The following is a 19,166-nucleotide window of genomic DNA, read 5'->3' on the forward strand; positions in this document are numbered from 1 at the left end:
TGTCCAGCAGAACCTGCAGGTTCTCACCTACAGCACTGACATCTCAGACACAAAAGAATCAATCACAGAAGCAAACCCATTTTATAGTAATGCAATTTAAAAGCTAATACTAAAAATAAAATGGACAGAGAATTACCTCAGCATCTCCTGTGGGTTCTTCATCTTTAACCTCTGCCTTTTCAGTTGTCTCAGCAGAAGCCTCCACAGGAGCATTTTCCTCCTCAACAGGAGTCTTTTCTGATGACAGAAGGGATAAAGGAATGAGTCTGGAATAACAGGACATCCTATCCAATATTCTGCAGATCCTCTGTCTTCTGGAGCATTGATGTACATATGTACCCTTTCCTAATGCTGTCTCATTGGACAACACAGTAACAAATCCCCACTTTGGAGAACAATTGTTTGCTCAAAGCCACAAAAGGTGACAATGTTATTTCTAGAATGCATCTGCAGTATTTCTGGATGAACTGAAATAAAAAGTAAATATTTTGACTCAGAGCAAACTTCTGTAACCCATTTCTGATCTGCGTGACTTTGTTTCTGGGTATCCCTTCAGCTCTAGACCCTTCTATCCTCCAAAATTGTCTGCAGTTATGTACAGCTACTAAGAATGTTTTCAAGGCACACAGAAGTTATAACATGGTTGTTCTTGTTTATATGGATAAAAATTAATATACTAGTCTTGTTAGAGAATGATGGATGTCTACGTACCAATCACAGCCTTGACTGTAACCATGATAGCATCGAGCCACTTGAAACTAATTGCTTTGGAATGTACGAAAAACACTGCCAAAAATCCATGATTTCATGGCATTGAAGATCCTGTTAAGCACTTTTCCCTACTTCAAATCATCATGCACAGTTTGTTAAGTGTAAAAAAAAAAAGGAGACATTGACCCTTAGAAGCTGAAAGTAAGAACTATTCTCAGGAGCTTATCTAGTGTTATCATTGTGCCTGGCAGTTACCACCTTGAAAGAACACTCATTGTGACAGAAATTCTCCCTTCACAAACAGCAGAAATACAATAAAATCACTAGCCAGTACATCCTTCCCTGCTGAAAATTCAAACCTAGAACTCTTCGCTAACAACAGAGCTTTCAGTTTCTCATTAATGTATCTTTTTGTCTCAACAACTAAGAGTGGTGATAGTAACTCAGATCAAAGGTCCAAGTAGCTCAGGATTTTGTATCTCACATTGTCTGAAAGTAGAGGTCTTGGTCAGAATTTAAGAACTAGTCAAGCATGTGATAGTGTCCCAAACAATCACCTAGATTCCAAACATTTCTGCTTTAATACTTTAAACCGCGTCTGAAACTTTCAAAGCAGGCTAATATTCAGACATGTATGTCCAACTAATGGTAGTGAAAGATGTTTAAAAGACACTAAATAACTTTGAAAATTTCAGTGTTAGCATTCAAATGACCCAAAAAACACACACCATTTTCTAGACTGCAGCAAACATCTGGCTGATTATTTTTTCTAATTTTGATTGCCAGCAAGGATGCAAGCCAAAGTAGGAGCTGTTTAATTCCATGGTAATGCAGCATGATCAGTCCATCATGTTGAATAAGCAGAACCAGCGCCTATCTGAAAATTATTGTGATTTCAGACAATAAACCTACCTGCTTCAGAGCTTGACTTGATACTCTGGCGTCTGCCTTCGTCGGAATCTTTGGGTACCAAGTTTCCATTCAAAGTGAAGTGAATGGCTGTTTGATCCACATCGTCCACTATCTTGTATGCTCGCTCCTACAAAAAGGGAAAACTCAACAAAATCACAGAATCACAGAATTGCAGAATCATGGAATGGTTTAGGCTGGAAGGGATCTTAAAGAACATCTTGTTTCAACCTCCCTGCCCTGGGCAGGGACACCTTCTCCTAGACCAGGTTGCTCAAAGCCGTATTCAATTTGGTTTTGAACACTGCCAGGACTGGGGAATCAACTTGTTCCAGTGCCTCACCATCTTTACAGTAAAGAACAACTCAATCTGTATAATTTAGTTTAGAGCTGCACCTAAAAGCAATCAGAAGCCACTACAGAACACAGATGCTTCAGTAGTTTCTTCTTAAATATATGATTGCTTATTGTATCAATCACAGCATAGCACTGAGCCCACTTCAGTCAGTGTGGAGAATTTGAAGATATGGATTACTGATCACCTGTCTATATACCATAAATATGGAAAACTTCAGCTCCAAGTAGAAGAGAAGGACCTTATTTGACTCCACAAAACTGATTTCCTTTCTCTGGCATCATGTAATGGTTGGTCAAACAAGTACAGTAGAACAGAGGTGAGACAGACTTGGGAATATTTTGGCTGGTTTTCTCTTCCCTTAGGTATTGGTTTTGACAGGGAACATTTTCTTCACAGTAGCTACTGTGGGGCTGTGTTTTGGATTTTGCTGAAAACTGTGCTGATAACACAGGGATGTTTTGGTTATTGGTGAGCAGCGTTTGCACAGAGTTCTGCTCCCCATCCCACTTCACCACTACCTTACCCATATAACCACAAGGATATCCCATACCAAATGGTGCCATGCTTAGCATATAAAGCTGGGGGAAGAAGAATGTTGGGGGGAAGAAGAAGAATGGGGGGGATGTTTGTAATGATGGGGTGTATCTTACCAAGTAAACATTAAGCGACATGGGGCCCTGCTTTCCTAGGGATTGCCGAACACTTCCTGCCCACGGAAGTGTGGAACAAATTCCTTGTTTTGCTTTGCAAAGCTTTTGTTTTCCCTATTAACTGTCTTCATCTCAACCCATGAGTTTTCTCACTTCTACTCCTCTGATTCTCTCCCCTGTCCCACCATGGGAGAGTCAGTGAGTGGCTGTGTGGGGCTTAGTAGCCAGCTGGGATTAAACCACGACACCTGCCTGAAGTTGGGGATAATTCAATGCCAGAGTTGGAGGAGCTGTCCCCATGCCCTTTCTTTCAGGGTGTGTAATCCTTCCCAGGGAGGAGTGGGAGGCAAAGGCACCACTCCCCCCTTCCCATGTGACTGCCTGTGTTGCTGGCTGTATATGGTAGGGGAAGAAGGCTGCTCCAGGGTAATGAAGTGTGTGCCCTGCACACACAAATTTGAAGGTGTGACTCTTGAATGTTTTGTGGTTGTCTGTTGCTCACTCCTATTCATCATGAATAAAGGTGGTCAGTGATTTCACAAGACACATTTCTGAGCTCTCCTATAATTCAATCTTCATGTGTGGATACTGAGGCATAACTCTTACTGACTGAGAAATGCCTTGCCTTTTGTGCTTTAACCACCAGAGAATGGGAAAAGTTACTACCTGAGATTAGCTGCATTAATTACCTTCACTGACAGATCTTGTAATTGTGATATCCTATTTCTAAATAAATACATCCATGCTTCTAGACTTTTACCCTTTACAAAAACCCTTTAAGAACCATTGGCAGTAAATATGTAACAAGATGTAGCCACATTGAAAGAAAATTTACCTGGTTATAAAATAAAGGAAAACACAAAACCAGTTAATTGCAAAAAGTTCTGGTTTTATGGGTCATGTCACACTTACTTTAAAGTTGTATCTGACGATATCCCGGGGAATATGGGGATTTTTAGCTGTCAAGGTACGTGTAATTTCCTTTTTTAATTCCTTTGGAATGGAAACAAAATAGTATTGTAAATAAAACTTCACTACTAATACAATGTACAGCAACAAAAATCACAGAGTTTATGCTCAGTTCTATGATGTTCAGTTTGTTGCAGATACCTCATGTGCAGCTGATGCCACCACAAGAACAGTGCTTGGGGCCAACCTGGCCCATAGTGGAATCCAGAACAGTCATCCTGCTTCCTACCACAGTATTTCAGTGGGGTTTCTCAATGTTATTTCTTATCTAAGACATGGTAGCACTTGAAAAATGCTAGCTGCATTCTATAGGGTGAGACAGACAACTTGTGTCTTCAAAATTTACACTGTACAAAAAGAAACAATAAGCTCAGTAGCAGTGCTTTCAGGATTGACCACTGTGAACAAAGAGAAGTACTGCTGTTAACTATTTTTACTCCCTGAGTTGGGGGAAGTACATAAAGCTTCCCTTTCACAGATAGTTGAAGGGCAGGGAACAATGCTAGAGTTTTATAAGGCAGTGAACAGAGAGAAACAACTGCAGTTGGAAGGGTGACCAACAGCAGTGCTACTGAATCTATCTGGGAAGAAATTGCAATAAAATTGTAGGACACTTCCCTGTCCTGTGTATCGCACACAGGCACCTGTAAAGCTCAGGGCTGGCTCTGGGTCCTCCTTAACTGAGTGAAGCCCCAGCCGCATTTTCCCTTTTGGATCACCTCCAGGCAGTTAGTGTTTCAAAACCAGAAATGGATTTCAAAGCACACTCTCCATGTTCTCCTTTTGAAGCCATTTCAGTTGGTAGTGCAGATGCTGTACTTCAGCAAGTACTGAAGTTTTACTCTTGCAGAATTTCCCCCAAAACCAAGGGGTAGGCTTCTGCTTATAGAGTTTTGTACATATCTCATGACAAGACAGGCATTGCTTTACTCACAACTTCAGTCAGCTCCAGTTGATCTGGGGATCTGACTCCAGCCCTTGCTGTCAACCAGTCGTCTCCCATTTCAGGGGAGTCATCTTCATCCTAGAACAGGAATGACAAGCTCAGCAGTACAACAAGACTGTGACTGTTTTGCTCCTTGCCAAAGCACTTTTTGAGGCACAGAGCAAAGAGATAAAAACAACATTCCCCCACCCATTTTTGCTTTGAGCAGAGCAGAAGAACACAAATGGCAGGCCAAAATCTGAAGATTTTCATATGGCTAAACTTGCCAGCAAGAGTTCAGGGGGTTGGAGGAGCTGCAGTCTGAAGATAATTTCTGCCCTGTCACAAAACTGGATTAACTCCAATAACAAAACTCAAGCGATTCCACTTCAATCTCAGTTTAAAACTTGGCAATTCTGTTTCCCTTGCTACATAATACCCAAGGGTATTATAGGACTTAAGGACTGCTCAAGGGCACAAGCCAAGAACCTGCAATTACTCCTGATGTGTTATTCTACAAGCTGCTCTTAGAATTTAGTTCAAAATACAAAGCTGCAGGGATGTGGCTCCTGAAGGAATGTTAACCAATTTCTTGCAAAGGCCAGCATGTCTCCGTTCTCCCAAAAATAGACTGCTGCTCTCCCTGTGCTAGCATTGGGTTGATGTCATGATTAAAGGTCATTAAAAAGAAAATGAATCACTGCAGGAATGCATTTCAATTAATTGTCCTTACAGAAACAACTGTCAGAACACAGAGCTGCTGATTAAAGTGCTTCACTGCTTCAGGCAAAATTTCTCCCTTAACTTCAAAATGTGTAATGAGTTGATTTAAAATAAATCAATCTTTCTTGTAAATACAGTTCTCTCAGGCCTGCTAACTTTATAGCCATACAAAGCTGAGGATGAGTCCAAGGCATAAGTACAGCTTATGGCTGCAGTTATAGAGGCTGGACCCAGCAATGCTTTGCTACGGGCAGAGCACCACAAAGGTAAAAAGCACAACGCTGTGTCAAAATGTGCAGTGGCTGAAAGCAACAGAGAATTTTGCATAAGCGCCAAGGGAAAGTCACAGGCTGCGGCCTTATTTTTTTCCCCAAGGGAGCCTAAATGAGGCAAGCTGTAAGGAAGGTCAGGCGTTCTGGTGCACAAGAGATGATGATGCCAGAACAGTTGTTTGTGATTTAATGCTCTCCACATGAACACCTGCTCGTAGGACATTTATCATACACAATTCGATGCCAGTTAGTTCAGTGGCTGTTTTCCCTAGTGAATCAGACACGAAGTATTGTGGTTTTAACATTTTTATATATGATTTCCATTTAAAAGTAAATAACTTTCCATTTTTAAATGGTGAAAAGAGGAACATTTAACGAGACTGTGATTTGTCTCAAGAAAGTGAAAAGCTGTTTATCAACATTCCTGTTTAAATGCATGTAGACTGTTCTTCAATCCATGTCAATGGAGCTAAATAAGAGGAAGGTAGATTAAATCAGGGTATTCTAATCATTTCTTTGCCCAAAAGTAAAAACATTCTGGTGAGTGAAAAAAGTAAATGCTATTTTCTCTAATGCTTGTACTTCTTTGTTAAGTGAATGTGGGCTATACTTCAAATTTTCTAAAGTGAGCAGGCTGTTTTCTCACTTTCTGAGTCAGCTTGTATTTTGGAATTCACACCCCAAACATTTTATTTTAATCTTTTCATATTGCATTTTACCTAAATTGTGCCTTTGTTCTAGGTGATATTTTTCATCCTAACTTGCTGGTTTATTTTCCTTCTCAGTGGAAACCTACAGCAACCTCTTACTGCTAAATCAGTTGATATTCTACCAATTTTATTAAAAAACCCTCATTGTTCAGACTAAATCCTTTTTGCATCTCATAGATAAAAAAAGTAAAAAGCATTTTTTAAGACTTGAGAATCTTACCCGTCTTTTACGTCCAGCTTTACCAGCTTTTCCTGCCTTTCCTCCTGAAGGTCCACCTTGACCCTGAAGTGAGAACACATCCAATGTAAACATTCAAAGCATTTTTTTTTCCTAATTTAGCCAAAGCAGAATAAAAGTTTGATGTTTGCGCCAATGGTATGTTTTAAAAGCTGAGTATGCCAGCATTCTGTCCATAAATTATCTGAAGGAAAGACAGTCACTTTCACAACACAAGACAGCAGTTTATCAGCATGAAGAAATGCCAGGCTCTGTCCTAGTTACTGCCTGTCTGTGATACACACCCAAATGTCATACACACATTTTAGTGCCTTGGTCAAACACACTAAGAGGCTGCTCCTGTCCCAAGTGATTGCATGGCACAGGGAGCCCAAAGACAGTAGATCCGCACCCGCAAAGACATCAGCACTAAAAAAACATGGAAAACACTGATGATCAGCTGGGAAATTAACCACTGTCAACCGCCCTGCACACATGAAAGCACAGAAAATTTGTTATGACAGGCTTTAAGGAAAACAATTAAGTAGTTGTTTATAGGGTGCCTTATAATGGGAGACTATCCTACCCAGAGTTAAGGAATAACAGAAGGGCACCAGTGACAAAGCGACAAAGCTTTGTGAAAATTTAACAGAAAGTGGGAAAGGAAATGAAGAGGATCTTTTTGAGGAGACGCTGAGGGATAGACAGGACCATGAACCCTGAAGGAAGAGAGAGCTGATAAATCAAGCAAAGGAAACAACATTAGAAACCTTGGCAAGAACAGTTTCAGGATGGATCACAAATAACGTTTGATGGTATGGATGAAAAAAGCAGAGTTACTTGGAAAAAAGTGTTGCACTTTGAGAGAGAAAAGAAGGGGTCCTAGACAAGAGGCAAGGAAAAAGAAGGGGTGGGAGAGCAAGCTCCCATGGGCTGATAGATTTTCTTCAGAAGAACATTAGAGACTGCCTTTCAGCTCAGATCAAAGGTCCACCTAGCCAAGTATCTCTCACCAATACTATTTAAAAGAAGGTATCTATTTTATTCTCTCCAGGATGCCCTCTCAGCTTGCCACAGGGACTTGAACCAGGAATGCTATCCTTTTTATTTCATATCACTGAACCTTTTTCTCCACAAATTTATTCTGTCATTTTGGAATCCATGCACATTTTTAACACACACAACTTCCACAGCAAGGACTCCTGTGGTACAACTACATGGTAATGCACAGAATCCATGCTTGCTTTTTAAGTCAGCCAATTGTTTCTCTCATCTGGTTTTCCTAGTTCTTCTAGAAAGGCCAGCTTTATCACAATATCTATTCTTCCTCTTCTCTTCCATATGTCTTATGAACACTTTCAGGAGCACAAGCCTCTACAGAGATTCCTACACTCCCCTCATGATTCCCCTGAATTATGAAAATTTAATATTCATTTCCACCACCTACTTCCTATGTATTAAACAATTAAGCAGCCATAAAGACTTTGACCCAGAAACCCAAGCATTGTTTGTCAAGCCTCACTACTTGTTAAGACTTGACAATAAGAATTCAGAAAAGAAATATTTTCAGAGGAGAACAAAATGCAGCAAAGATGTGAGATGGTGTCTCTGTGTTATTTCTCTTTGTAAAAGCTAAAACATATAAAACTGCTGTTACTAACAAGGCATTTGGGATTATCTTTTTTGCAGAAGATACATATTAAAAGCGATGAAAAATGAGCAGAACAATACATTTCTATGCTTAGAAAATGTGCCTCACTTCGAAATACAAATTTTTATGATGCAGGTAGAGAAAATAAAAGTTAAAAGATTTTCTTTATAGTCCCACTATAGTGGACTGATTGCAGAGCAGAGGGGCCAAGAGCTCCTGTGTCACAACCACTACTGAGAACACTGGATCACCCAGCTGGCCTGTCTCCCCTATGTGATTGCTTGGCAATGGGCAACAGAGGATTCTCTCTGACAAGGATCCTGCTATGTGTGAATTAGATGTGACCGAAACAGATTTTCAGAGCAGAATTTTATTCAGATATAAAGTGAAACCAAATTCTTAATTTTAAACATGAAACAAAGTCTACTTACTATTACCCTTTATAAGTGGGTCTACAAAAGCATTTATCCATTAGCAAAGGCATTGACAAGGCAATCTGGGGATAATTGGCTTTAGCAGTTGCACAGATTTGAATTAACATAATCCAAAGAGCCACCTGTGAATAAATATCTGCAACAGTGTTAAAATCCAAAAGTGAGACTAAAGAAAAGCTAGAGCTATGAGTGCACTGGAAGGAAGCGGCACAAACCCTGACCATAAAGGGTATGTAGGGTAGAGCATGAACAATTTTTCTAATCAACTAGGGACCTGTGGCTAGCTGGCTCTATTTCCTTCGTCTTTGTACAGTACTATGCTGGTTTTATGATAGTAATTTAATGATACAGTACAGGCCTGGTTTGATAGAGACACCCTGAGGAGACCCAGGACATGGCATGGAAGAGTACAGGCAGGGGATGGTAAGACATGGGGCACATTCTTGACATCGGAGACTCCACAGCTGAAAGCATCTCACCACTGGCCAGTTAGAGAACTGCAAATTTGCAGACAAGGAAACTGAACAAAACCTGGTTTACGGGCAGCAAAGAAAACAAAGAAAAAATATCTATCACACTGAAAAAGCATCATATGCAGTAACACTGAGTGTAGTGTGGAACACCAGACCAATGGAGAAAGGGAAACCTGTGAAAATAGATTAGCTAACACATAAAAGAAACTCCACGTGAAGAAGAAACCATCAAAATGGACATCTTATCATCCCCAATGAAGGTGTCCAGGTGACAGCTTGTCATAACATCCCCACCAACACCACCACCAACAGTAAAATTAAACTATCAACTTTAGGAACCAGAAGAACAGAAGAAGTGTGAGCACAGTACAAGAAAAGAGGTAGAAACTGGGAAGTTTGCATGCAACAACTCTAACCGCTTTATCACTATTAATGAATTTTTTTTTTGCACTGAAATATTTCTTATTTTCTATAATGAAGACATCCGGACTGATGATAATGTTTAGACTAAAATTTCAGTCACACTGACATGAAATTTTTAGTTTTATAAGTTGTGCCTTCTCTTTGCCCATATACAAGATTTTGAGTGCAACAAAGTTGACAGACTATTGCAAGATACAGAACCAGGCTCTGAAAGTCTTAACTTTGACCCTATGCATGTTTTTAACCTTTATCAAAGGATAGCTGTTGTGTATGACTGAGAGAGGGTGTTCAAGGAAGAGGTTTAATTGCATCTGTCAGTGAGATTTACCAGCCTTCTCCACGTCTCATGCCTGCTTTCCTATCAGCCTCTACTTGCTGACTGTGACAGCTTGCTTTGGGGCTCCCTGGAACTAAGCAAAGTAGTTCCCTACAGCAGGGAGCAAGCACATGACTGATAGGAAAGTTAAAAAATTATACTTACTATTTCTGGTATTTTGAACTAAAGAAGCTCCAACCACTCCCTCCAACCTGAACAGTTATGCTTTAGAACTACTTCGTTACCACACAGATGCTTGGCCAAATGCTGCACAGTATGGACACAGCCCACTCCAAAGTCGTGCTAAGCCTGAAGTGGGAGGATGGGACCCTGCACACAGAGATCAGTGTGGGCCTGGGGCTTTCTTCCGTGTGTGCTCCACAAAGATACGACAGCCATACCTGAAGCAGTCTAGGAAGGAGCTGGTCCTTAGCTTATTCTGGGGTCGTTCAGTAAAACTCTTGTCTCCTGCCCAGATAAAACATCCCTCACAACACAGAGACCTACTTCAACAACAACAAAAGTTGAATGTCTTATTTGTTGGATATTCTGGACTCTTGCAAGTGAAGGTAGAGACTGTAACTCCACTTGACTCAGTACTCTAAAGAAGTCAGCATAAAAAGCAGAAGACATACTTTGCTCTGCAAGCATCATTCCTGCTACTGCTGTCTATGCTGCAGAAAGTTCATCCTGAAATATCTCAAACTTTTGGAACCCAGCTGAAAGGTGGCACAAACATGAAAAAAATAAAATGAGGGAAGATAAGATCCTAGTATTTTGACAATATTAGCAGTAGGTGAAGGTCATCAAAACTAGTAGATCTGTTTAAAACTATTACAAGAAGCAAGTTGGGGAGCAAACGTTAAGTCAAGAATATGAAATCTTTGACTCCTAATTCAGATAATAGCACAGACAGTACTGCTGTGCCACTTGATGAAAAGGGCAGTCCTGACATCCCTTTTTATTGGGGTATCTGCGCTTTGCTCTTTTCCTGGGTTTTTTTGCAAGCTCCTGCTCCCTGTAAATCTTTCCAAAGCCAGCACATTGTCCTTCTTCATACATTACTTTAAAACTTCTCTCTGCCACATTAGCTGCAAATAGTCCTCAATACCACCTAGGTAGTTTGTGTCCTGCCACCATGGCTCAGAATGATTGTTACTGTTTCCTGATCCTTCTTTTTACTGTAACAATGCACTACCCATAAACTATAAAAAAAAATGTAATCCTTTTGCTCTGACAGCTACTTAAAATACATCACACAGTGTTTGTACAATAGGGAAGAGGTCACGAACACATCTGCAATACAAATAAAAAATAAACTATAATTGTGAATCAACATAATGATTGTATATTCACTTATAAGATGTTAACAATAACTTGCCTTCATATGCATGTTTAAAATTCAAGAACATTTTTGTGTTGTGCATTAGCTAAAGGGGAAAAAAAAGTTAACAGACTATTATTAACATCTCAAAGAGAAGCATTCAGAACTTAGAAAATGTGAGAATTAAGGTTGCCGGGGAAACATTCAATTCATCCCATTGGACACAGGCATTATGATACACAGCTTAATTCCATAATCACATACTTTGTTTTTGTAGGTTTCCTGCCTCCCTTCAGTCCTCCCAGGTTTATAGTTTATTGGTTTATATTGTTCAGCATCTAGAGTGGTAGGGGCTTTTTGTAATCCATAGCATAAGTCAGACATCCGACAAAGGACTATTCAATCCAAACAGTTACATTTCAGAAAATTCTAGATAAACTAAAGACGGTTTTGCTACAAAAAAAAAAAAAAAAAAAAAAAAACCAAAAAAAACAGTCGTCATAGATCTTCCTAATAAATGTGCTGCTATCCCTGGCTTTAATAAAAGTATTAATTAACAGGAAGAGGAATTTGTATTAGGAAAAACAAGACATATTTGCTAGGGAACTAAGGAACAGGCAGGAGGCATTAAGGACTTTCTCACCTCCAGGTCACCATCATAACTCTGACAACTCCGGGAGGTGCTCAGGCACGCCAGAGAAAAATGCCAGAGTCAGAATTCATAGAGGCTAATCATGTTTTAAGGCTACAGAAGACCCAAGTGACTGTTTCTTTCTGGATCCTTCTTCCAGGGTGTGTATGATAGACACACCTAGGAATTCTTCCCTGGGCCAGACATCTGCTATGCTACAAGACAACTTAACTATTGACTACAGCAAAGATACCGTAATCCAACAGGATGATAAAAATGAAAAGTGATGAAACACATGAAACAGATGGAACAGATGAAAAGTGATGTTTTAAATGCCATTTAATATTCCTTTCCCTCCTCACAGCGCCCTTTATTGCAAACAAGCCACCGAGAGGTACAAATAGCTGCAAAATCAAGTCCTTCAGCAGGGAGTTGTCCTGCTGATGAGCTATCCAACAAGCATTTCCAACTGTATTTTGGGTAGGATGTCTGGGTAATATATACTTAATTTTTTTGTAGTCATAAAATAGGAAAACAAAAATAAGAAGAAACTATTGGCTACTTTCTAAAGACCATTGCAGTAAACGAAAAAAAGTTTTAAAAGAAAGCACTACCAGGCTGGCATTTCATAAGAGCGATCATATTTCTGCATCCAAAAAGAAAAAGAAGGGGAGGGCAACCATCAAAGATGTGCAATGTTTAGTAGAAGTTTTGCCCTCAACACCCTAGTAACATGTTACCAGATTACCCTGCAATGAAGAAAATAAAAAAATCACACTCAAGCATGCATTCAGTCTTGTTCTTCTAGCTCACTCTATCTGCATGTTTTTTCACATTGCTCTCCCTTTTGTTGGTGACATGACAGTCACTAACTGCTGATCTGAGACTCATTAAATGAATTTATACAAACCAGACAGGACTATCAGTACCTATTGCTATTTGGTATTCTTCACTGAATAGCAAAAGCTCTGAAGTTTTTTCCAAGTCTGTTTCCTTTTGAGCTGTTTTTTTATAGAGCCCTACTTTTCAACCATTTCATCATCTACTGCACAAAACCTCTGACTTGTCAGTGGCAATTCTGGTGGTAAATAAATCATTCTGGTGACCTAGGAAGCAGAGATTTACTCTCAAGAGCCAGTGTTCATTTAAGAACCGGGCTGAATCCTGAATTAGTGACCGCAGAAAGCCTTCAGGAAAAATGTGTCAATTCCTCAGGTTCAGATCCAGGGCCTGCCCTGACTATCCAAGTAGGAGATGCAATGATTGTTACCACTTGTGCTGTGCTGCCATCCAGGATAAGGGTTGTCACTACGGCCTTTGCTGGCTGGTACATCTTTCGCCCATTACTGCCAGATTAAACTGTCCTTTTCAGACTAGGTCTTGCAATGGGTCACTGTATGGTGAGGAGCCAGACACCACTATTCAGTGACTACTTAAGGAATGAGAAATTTCTCCCTATGCTTAAATCATAAATTTGGACAAATAATCCTGGATTTGCAGATCCAGCCTAAAATACCAGAGAACTCAGTGGCAGGGAGGATGCAGGTTGGTCACTCTGCCAAGCTGAAGTGTCAGTTAATATTAAGCAAATTTTCCAAGGGCTGAAAATTGAATACATATTAATGAAACACTCATCAGGGCAAATGACAAACCCAAACTATATTTTTTTATTATCATTAAAGAGACACTCCTGCAGCTTTTCTGCTCCCATGCTAGCTGTCACCATAATACAATCAGGCTACAAGGCTGAGGAATCAGAATGCCCCTGCTAAGTTTCGTTCATCTTCCTGAGCAGAGAGCCATTCCCACTTCCTCTGCAGCACAGTACAGAGATTAACCAGAATTGTGGGAAACATGTAATGTACTTGTAATGTAGTAATGTGCCTGTTGGATTCTAAAAGAAAGAGGTAGAGACAGTATGAGAGCTAAGCCTGGCATTCCTGTAAAACCATTTAATAAGTTTCCTGCTAGCTTTTTATTCCTGTTTTGAATATTAGTAAACTCCATAGTAAACCGCCAGCTGGGACAAGGCACAAGAAATCACAACATGGAAAAAAGTCACTTCTAGCCTGCCCTGCAGCAGGTATTTATTTGCACACACTAGGGATGCCAATTTAAGCACTATTTGCAAATACATTCTATAATGTTTTCTGAGCTACACTAAATGGAATGTTTATTTTATATTCTGAGGATGGTTTAATGCATGTTAAAGAACAAGTAAGCACCTTAAAAGCCTTTTCAAGGGAAGAAAAAAAAAAAAAGAAAATACAAAAAAAGTAAACTGTGTCTGATTGTTTTCTGTATTTGGGGAAGGGGTCTATTTGTTTCTTTTATGACTTGCTGCACAGCAAAGAAGCTGTTTCCATGTCAGTAGGTTTAAGACCACAAGGGTAACAAGAAATGTCTCACTGTCCTAATTCAGACTCCTTCTTAACACTGCTTAAGTGATCTGTTCCTGACAGTGGGGTTAGCCCTAACTGATAAGATTGAACAGTCTGGTTTTGTATTTTAAATGCCAAATGTGTGCAATGTCTGCTAAAGAGCCATAACAAGATCTTGCTTCTCTTTGAGGTGGGTACAGCCAGAGAGGTACACATTAGCACAGTGTGCTCTACACTGGTCACTCAGGACTTTTCCTTGAGCTACATAGCAAAGGCACTGAACTCTGGAACAAACACTTCCAATCTGACAAACATGTTCAAAATAACAATCTCAAAATCACTGGCCACTTTCTCTCATTACCCAGGAGCATACATGGGACTGACACAAGACCAACAGGATGCTGATCCCTGCCCTGCCACGTTCTGCGTGTCCATGCACATGCCACACACCTTAGTGTTTTTAACAAATACCCCACTTCTGAGTGTCTTGTTTGCCATGCTCAAGACCTCATTTTCAGGGAAGCTGAGAATTTGATGCACCCGTTCCCTTCAGCCTGATGCAGGAAAGTTGGCTTATGCCTTTCCATAATTTCACATCCCTACAAGAAGGTGTTGAGCTCAATTGTGCATAACATATTTCAGATCTGAAAGGACTGGTACTATTGAAGTACAGAACATAAATAGGTGTTATTTCCAAGGCTGCATTGGGAGCACAAAGATCACAAATACAACACTATTTTAAGATTTTGAACATTGAAACATTGAAATTTCTTATTAATGTATGCAAACATACAAAAGCCCAAAGACATTTATAAATAAGGCTATAGTCAATCAATTCATCTGGAGGGCCACAGACTTTAGTTGTTATGGTCAACCCAACTCTGACATATTTTCACCCATCAGGTGGCTGAAGACTGAGCTGGAGGCAGAAGTCACCAGGATAAAGAAAAAAAAAAGAGTGAAATAAAGCAAGAAAATGACTTTAGAGGAGAAGGCAGATACGAGACAAGCACAGAATAAGAGCAGACAACCCCCACATAAGGGAGAAGAAGAAAAAAATAAGAATTTATCACAATGCACTTGAAGAACATGGAGTTGTGAAAGGAGAGGAGGAACTGGAAGTGAGACACAGTAAAAGGGGATAGGTGCACAGTTAACTATCTCAGCTTTGAGAACAGTCTCAGGAAAATTTTCAAAGTGAAAGCAGTCAGCAGTAAAAAACCTAAGAGGCAGAGCAGAATAAAGCAATGTATAAGAAACAGAGGAATAAAAAGCAGAGAGACAGGTGAATAGAGCATAATACTATATAAGAATTCTTGTCAGGAACTAGAATCTAAACCTTGATTCATCAATTAGTTTTACAGTGGCCACTATGGCCCAGTAGATATCAAACATAAGGCCCTGGCTGGGCAGTGAGTAGTGCAAAGGTATTCACCCCCCCAGACACCCACAGCCACTGAGATGCCATCTGTATTCTGAGTCAGGGAAAATGAGGCAAAGCCTCTGGACTCAGAGCCAGCCAGTCAGCCACACAATTCCCCCACTGCAAGAATATTCTAGCAGATAAAGGGATGTGAAACAGCAATCAGATTTAACAAGCTCAAGGCAAATATAGGAAACGTAATACAGGACAAGTTAAAATTATTGCCTTTTAAGTTATTGTGATGAAAGCTATGTGAAAAGCCAAATATCCTCAGAGGCTAAACAGTTTACGGTGTTTAAAGAGCTTTAAAATAAAAGGAATGCCTTTATAGCACATTAATTTTTTCAAATAATATGTCAAGCAAAGCCTCTCCATTTTGGAGTATTTGAAATAATGGCTGCTGAAAATGATTGAAAATATTTATGTGGAAATTCTGAAAATAAAAGAAACTGAAATTCAGAGCAAGCACTTCATCCCTTAGTTTGCATCATTTAGTTTGCATCATTGTTAATGAGTTTTTGTACCATTTTAGCATAAACATCTTCATTGTCAAGGACTGGATGTGGGTTTTGGTTCTGAGTTTGTGCCCTTTGAAAACTTTATAAAGCCCTTTGCATCTTGCTACTTATTAGTACTTAGTAGAGGATTAGAAATGTCAAAGTGATCCTCTCACTCTTGCTCACATGCCTGGTAACCCTCTTGCCACAAACCCTAACATCAAGTACATTGGGATTGATCTAAACGTGTTAACGGAAGCGTTTTATCAGCTAGGCCACCATCTGCTTTTAAATCAAACACTTTGATAGTTCAGTAGTAGACAAGACCCAGGAATTAATCTAAGTTTTTCATCCTAAAAGTGGATGCATGCAGACATGTCCACACAGAGCCCAAAGGAATACACAGACACAGATGCTACAGCACAGTAGGGTTAGGGCCAGGAAGGGTAGCAAATTACTCCTCTTCATTGCTTGAGTTGAGCAAAGACCAAATAGCAAAGCAAAAGGAAAGAGACAAAACATACAGCTGGGTATAACTAAAATAATTTTTTAAAGCTTTGTAAGAAAAATGATTTAATCCTGTCTGCACAGTGTCCAGGGAGATCGTGGAGACACTTTGAGTGCATTAGAACCTGCCTTGGAAGAGGTGTTGTACACTGGAAGTGTGATGAAATGGCTTGGCAATGGTATCTGAGAATTTTGTGGTCTCAAAGGATTGAACAGAATGGTAACAGAGTGAAGGGTGCTGCAACTTTGGGACATGCTGTTTTGAACAGTTGTGAAATGCCACAGAACTCTCAGGGTGTCATAGGCAAGTGAAGGGACAGACTGACACATGTACGATGCAGCCAGGCAGTCAGCAGGGTCAAGAGGGGCTGTGCTGACTCCACTGCCACACCCAGCCCTGTGGGTTACAGCTCTGTGGGGCAACCTGAGTTCTCAGCTGAACCCCTCAGCTCTGCTTCGTAGGACCTGGGTGTGTTGGTGGGTGACAAGGTGACTATTCAGCACACAGTGTGCCAGGAGGGCCAATGGTATCCTGGGGTGCACAGGGAATGGTATGGCCAGCAGCTCAGGGGAGGTGATCCCCTGCCTCCACTTGACCCTAGCTGAGGGCACATCCAGAGTGCTGTGTCCCGTTCTGGGCTCCTCAGCATGAGAAAAACAAGGAGCTACTGGAGGTCCAACGGAGGCCACAAAGATGATTTGGGGTCTGGAGCATCTCTTTTGTGAGGAGACACTGCATGTCCTCATGCACTGCTGGGCCTGTTTGGTCTGGAGAACAGAAGGCTGAGAGGGGATCTCATTAGTGTATATAAATATCTCAAAGGTGGGTGCCAAGGGGATGGTGCCGGACCCTTTTCCATAGTGCCCAGTGACAGGACAAGGAGCAGTGTCCATAAACTAAAACACAAGAAGCTGCACCTCAACATGAGGAAGAACTTCTTTATGTTGAGGGTGGCAGAGCGCTGGAACAGCTGCCCAGGGAGGTCCTGGAGTCTCCCTCTCTGGAGACATCCAAACACCACCTGGACATGTTCCTGTGTCACTGCTCGAGGTCACCCTGCCTTGGCAGGGGGGTTGGAGTGGGGGATCTCCAGGGGTCCCTTTCAGCTCTGATAATTCTGCGCTTCTGTGAACCCGGAGGGAAAGGTCTGCGCTGCACACTATGACGTCATGGGTGGCGGTTTGGGGAATGGCAACGTCACTGCTGGTGTCACACCAAGGATAGAGCTCAGAGCAGGAGCCGAAGGCAACAGAGCCACAGCGGGGCTGTACAGCGACGTTCCCTCTTGTGGGCCGCCGCCTCCCGCTGCACGAGGCGCCCCAGTGACGCCATTAGGGTGTGACGTCACGGTGCCTGCAGTGACGTCACCCCGGCGCTGCCACCACGGGAGTGCGGCAAGCCCTTACCTGCCGGCGCTTGTCGGCCGCCTTGGGGGGCATGGCCGTCCCTCAGTGCAGCGGCCACCCCTCGCCGCCCCTCGCCGCAACTCTGCGCCAACCCGGCACGCCGGAAGTTGATGGCGGCAGCCATGGCAACGCGCCGGAAGCGGTGGGCGGACCCGGCCATTCTCCCAACCCCCCCGCTCTACCCTCGAGGGAGGGAATGGTACGTCCCAGCAGCCGCTGGAAACCGAGCGCCGCGGCCCAGAACGAGTGACAGCGGGCCCCGCCCGTTGATGAATATTCAAATGAGGGGCGGGGTCACGGGGAACGGAGTAGCCGAACCGCGAACCGGTGGTACAGGCCGCGCCCGCTTCATGAATATTTGATGAGGGGCGGCCCTCGGGGAACGGAGTGACCAGGCCAAAACCAGTATTATCGGTCACGCCCTCTTGATGAATATTCAAAAGAAGGCGTGGCCGCAGGGAGAACGGCTTTCGAACACCGAACGATACGACAGCTCCCCGCCCCATCATGAATATTCAAAAGGGGCGGGGCAGCGGAACCCAGCATCCGGGCCCTGAACGAGTGACAGTGCCCCCGCCCTTCTCATGAATATTCAGATAGGGGCGGGGCTGCAGCCGGACCCGGAAGCGGCGCGGCTGAGTCACGGCGGCGGCGGCGATGAGGGAGCCGCAGCCGCGGGCGGTGTCGTTGTCATTGTCGCTGTCGCTGTCCCCTCTCGGCGCCTGAGGAGCCGCCCGCGCCCGCCCGCCCTGCTCTCCGCGCTCCGCCCGCCGCGCCCGGCGCCGCCGCCACCATGATGGAGGAGATAGACCGGTTCCAGGTGCCCGCCGTGCGCGCCGAGATGCAGCCGCTGGTGAGGGGCGGGCGGGCGGGGCCGCGCTGTGCCCGGGTTGAAATGACCCCGGTGCCGAGGGGGTCGCGGACACGCCCCCGGCTGTCGGTGCTGCGGGCGCGGCGGTGTCGCCGTTATATAACGGGGCGTCCTGGGCGCTGCCGCCGCCGCCATCCCCGGCGGGCCCGGGGCTGCTGCTGTGTCATCCCGGGCCATCCTCTTATCCTGCCGCCCCGTCCTCTTCTCCTCGTCCTCCTCCTCCTCCCCCGTTGTGTCCCCGAGCGCCGTCGGTAGCAGAAGCGGGCGGGGGTGGGCGAGCGGCTCCGCTCCTGCCGCGGTGGGAACGCCGCTCCTCCCGGGGCATCCCGGGGTGTTCTCCTGCCGCCGGGCACGGGAATGGCCCGGGGACGGGTGAGAAGGGCG

At 42.9% G+C, this 19,166-nt stretch overlaps 2 protein-coding genes across 5 annotated transcripts in view; one reads left to right on the forward strand and one right to left on the reverse strand.

Annotated features, from left to right (window-relative positions):
• The window catches only part of DNAI1 (dynein axonemal intermediate chain 1), a 139,202-nt gene extending 121,200 nt beyond the window's left edge, over positions 1-18,002 (reverse strand). For both annotated transcript variants that reach the window (XM_039567730.1, XM_039567729.1), the window contains exons 1-6: positions 17,912-18,002; positions 6,448-6,510; positions 4,532-4,621; positions 3,541-3,621; positions 1,624-1,750; positions 137-237 (exon numbers count right to left, since the gene is read on the reverse strand). In XM_039567730.1, the coding sequence (XP_039423664.1) occupies positions 137-237; positions 1,624-1,750; positions 3,541-3,621; positions 4,532-4,621; positions 6,448-6,510; positions 17,912-17,944 (495 nt within the window). In that variant the 5' untranslated portion in view covers positions 17,945-18,002. The remainder of the gene's footprint in view (positions 1-136; positions 238-1,623; positions 1,751-3,540; positions 3,622-4,531; positions 4,622-6,447; positions 6,511-17,911) is intronic.
• A 507-nt stretch (positions 18,003-18,509) lies between these two features.
• FAM219A (family with sequence similarity 219 member A) overlaps positions 18,510-19,166 on the forward strand; it is a 96,466-nt gene continuing 95,809 nt past the window's right edge. The window contains exon 1 of one of the 3 annotated variants that reach the window (XM_039566883.1): positions 18,510-18,764. In XM_039566883.1, coding sequence (XP_039422817.1) covers positions 18,705-18,764 — 60 coding nt within the window. In that variant the 5' untranslated portion in view covers positions 18,510-18,704. The remainder of the gene's footprint in view (positions 18,765-19,166) is intronic. The other 2 variants (XM_039566882.1, XM_039566884.1) reach the window with 2 other exon arrangements.

The sequence above is a fragment of the Corvus cornix genome, chromosome Z (genome assembly GCF_000738735.6).
Source record: "Corvus cornix cornix isolate S_Up_H32 chromosome Z, ASM73873v5, whole genome shotgun sequence".
Classification (NCBI taxonomy): domain Eukaryota; kingdom Metazoa; phylum Chordata; class Aves; order Passeriformes; family Corvidae; genus Corvus; species Corvus cornix.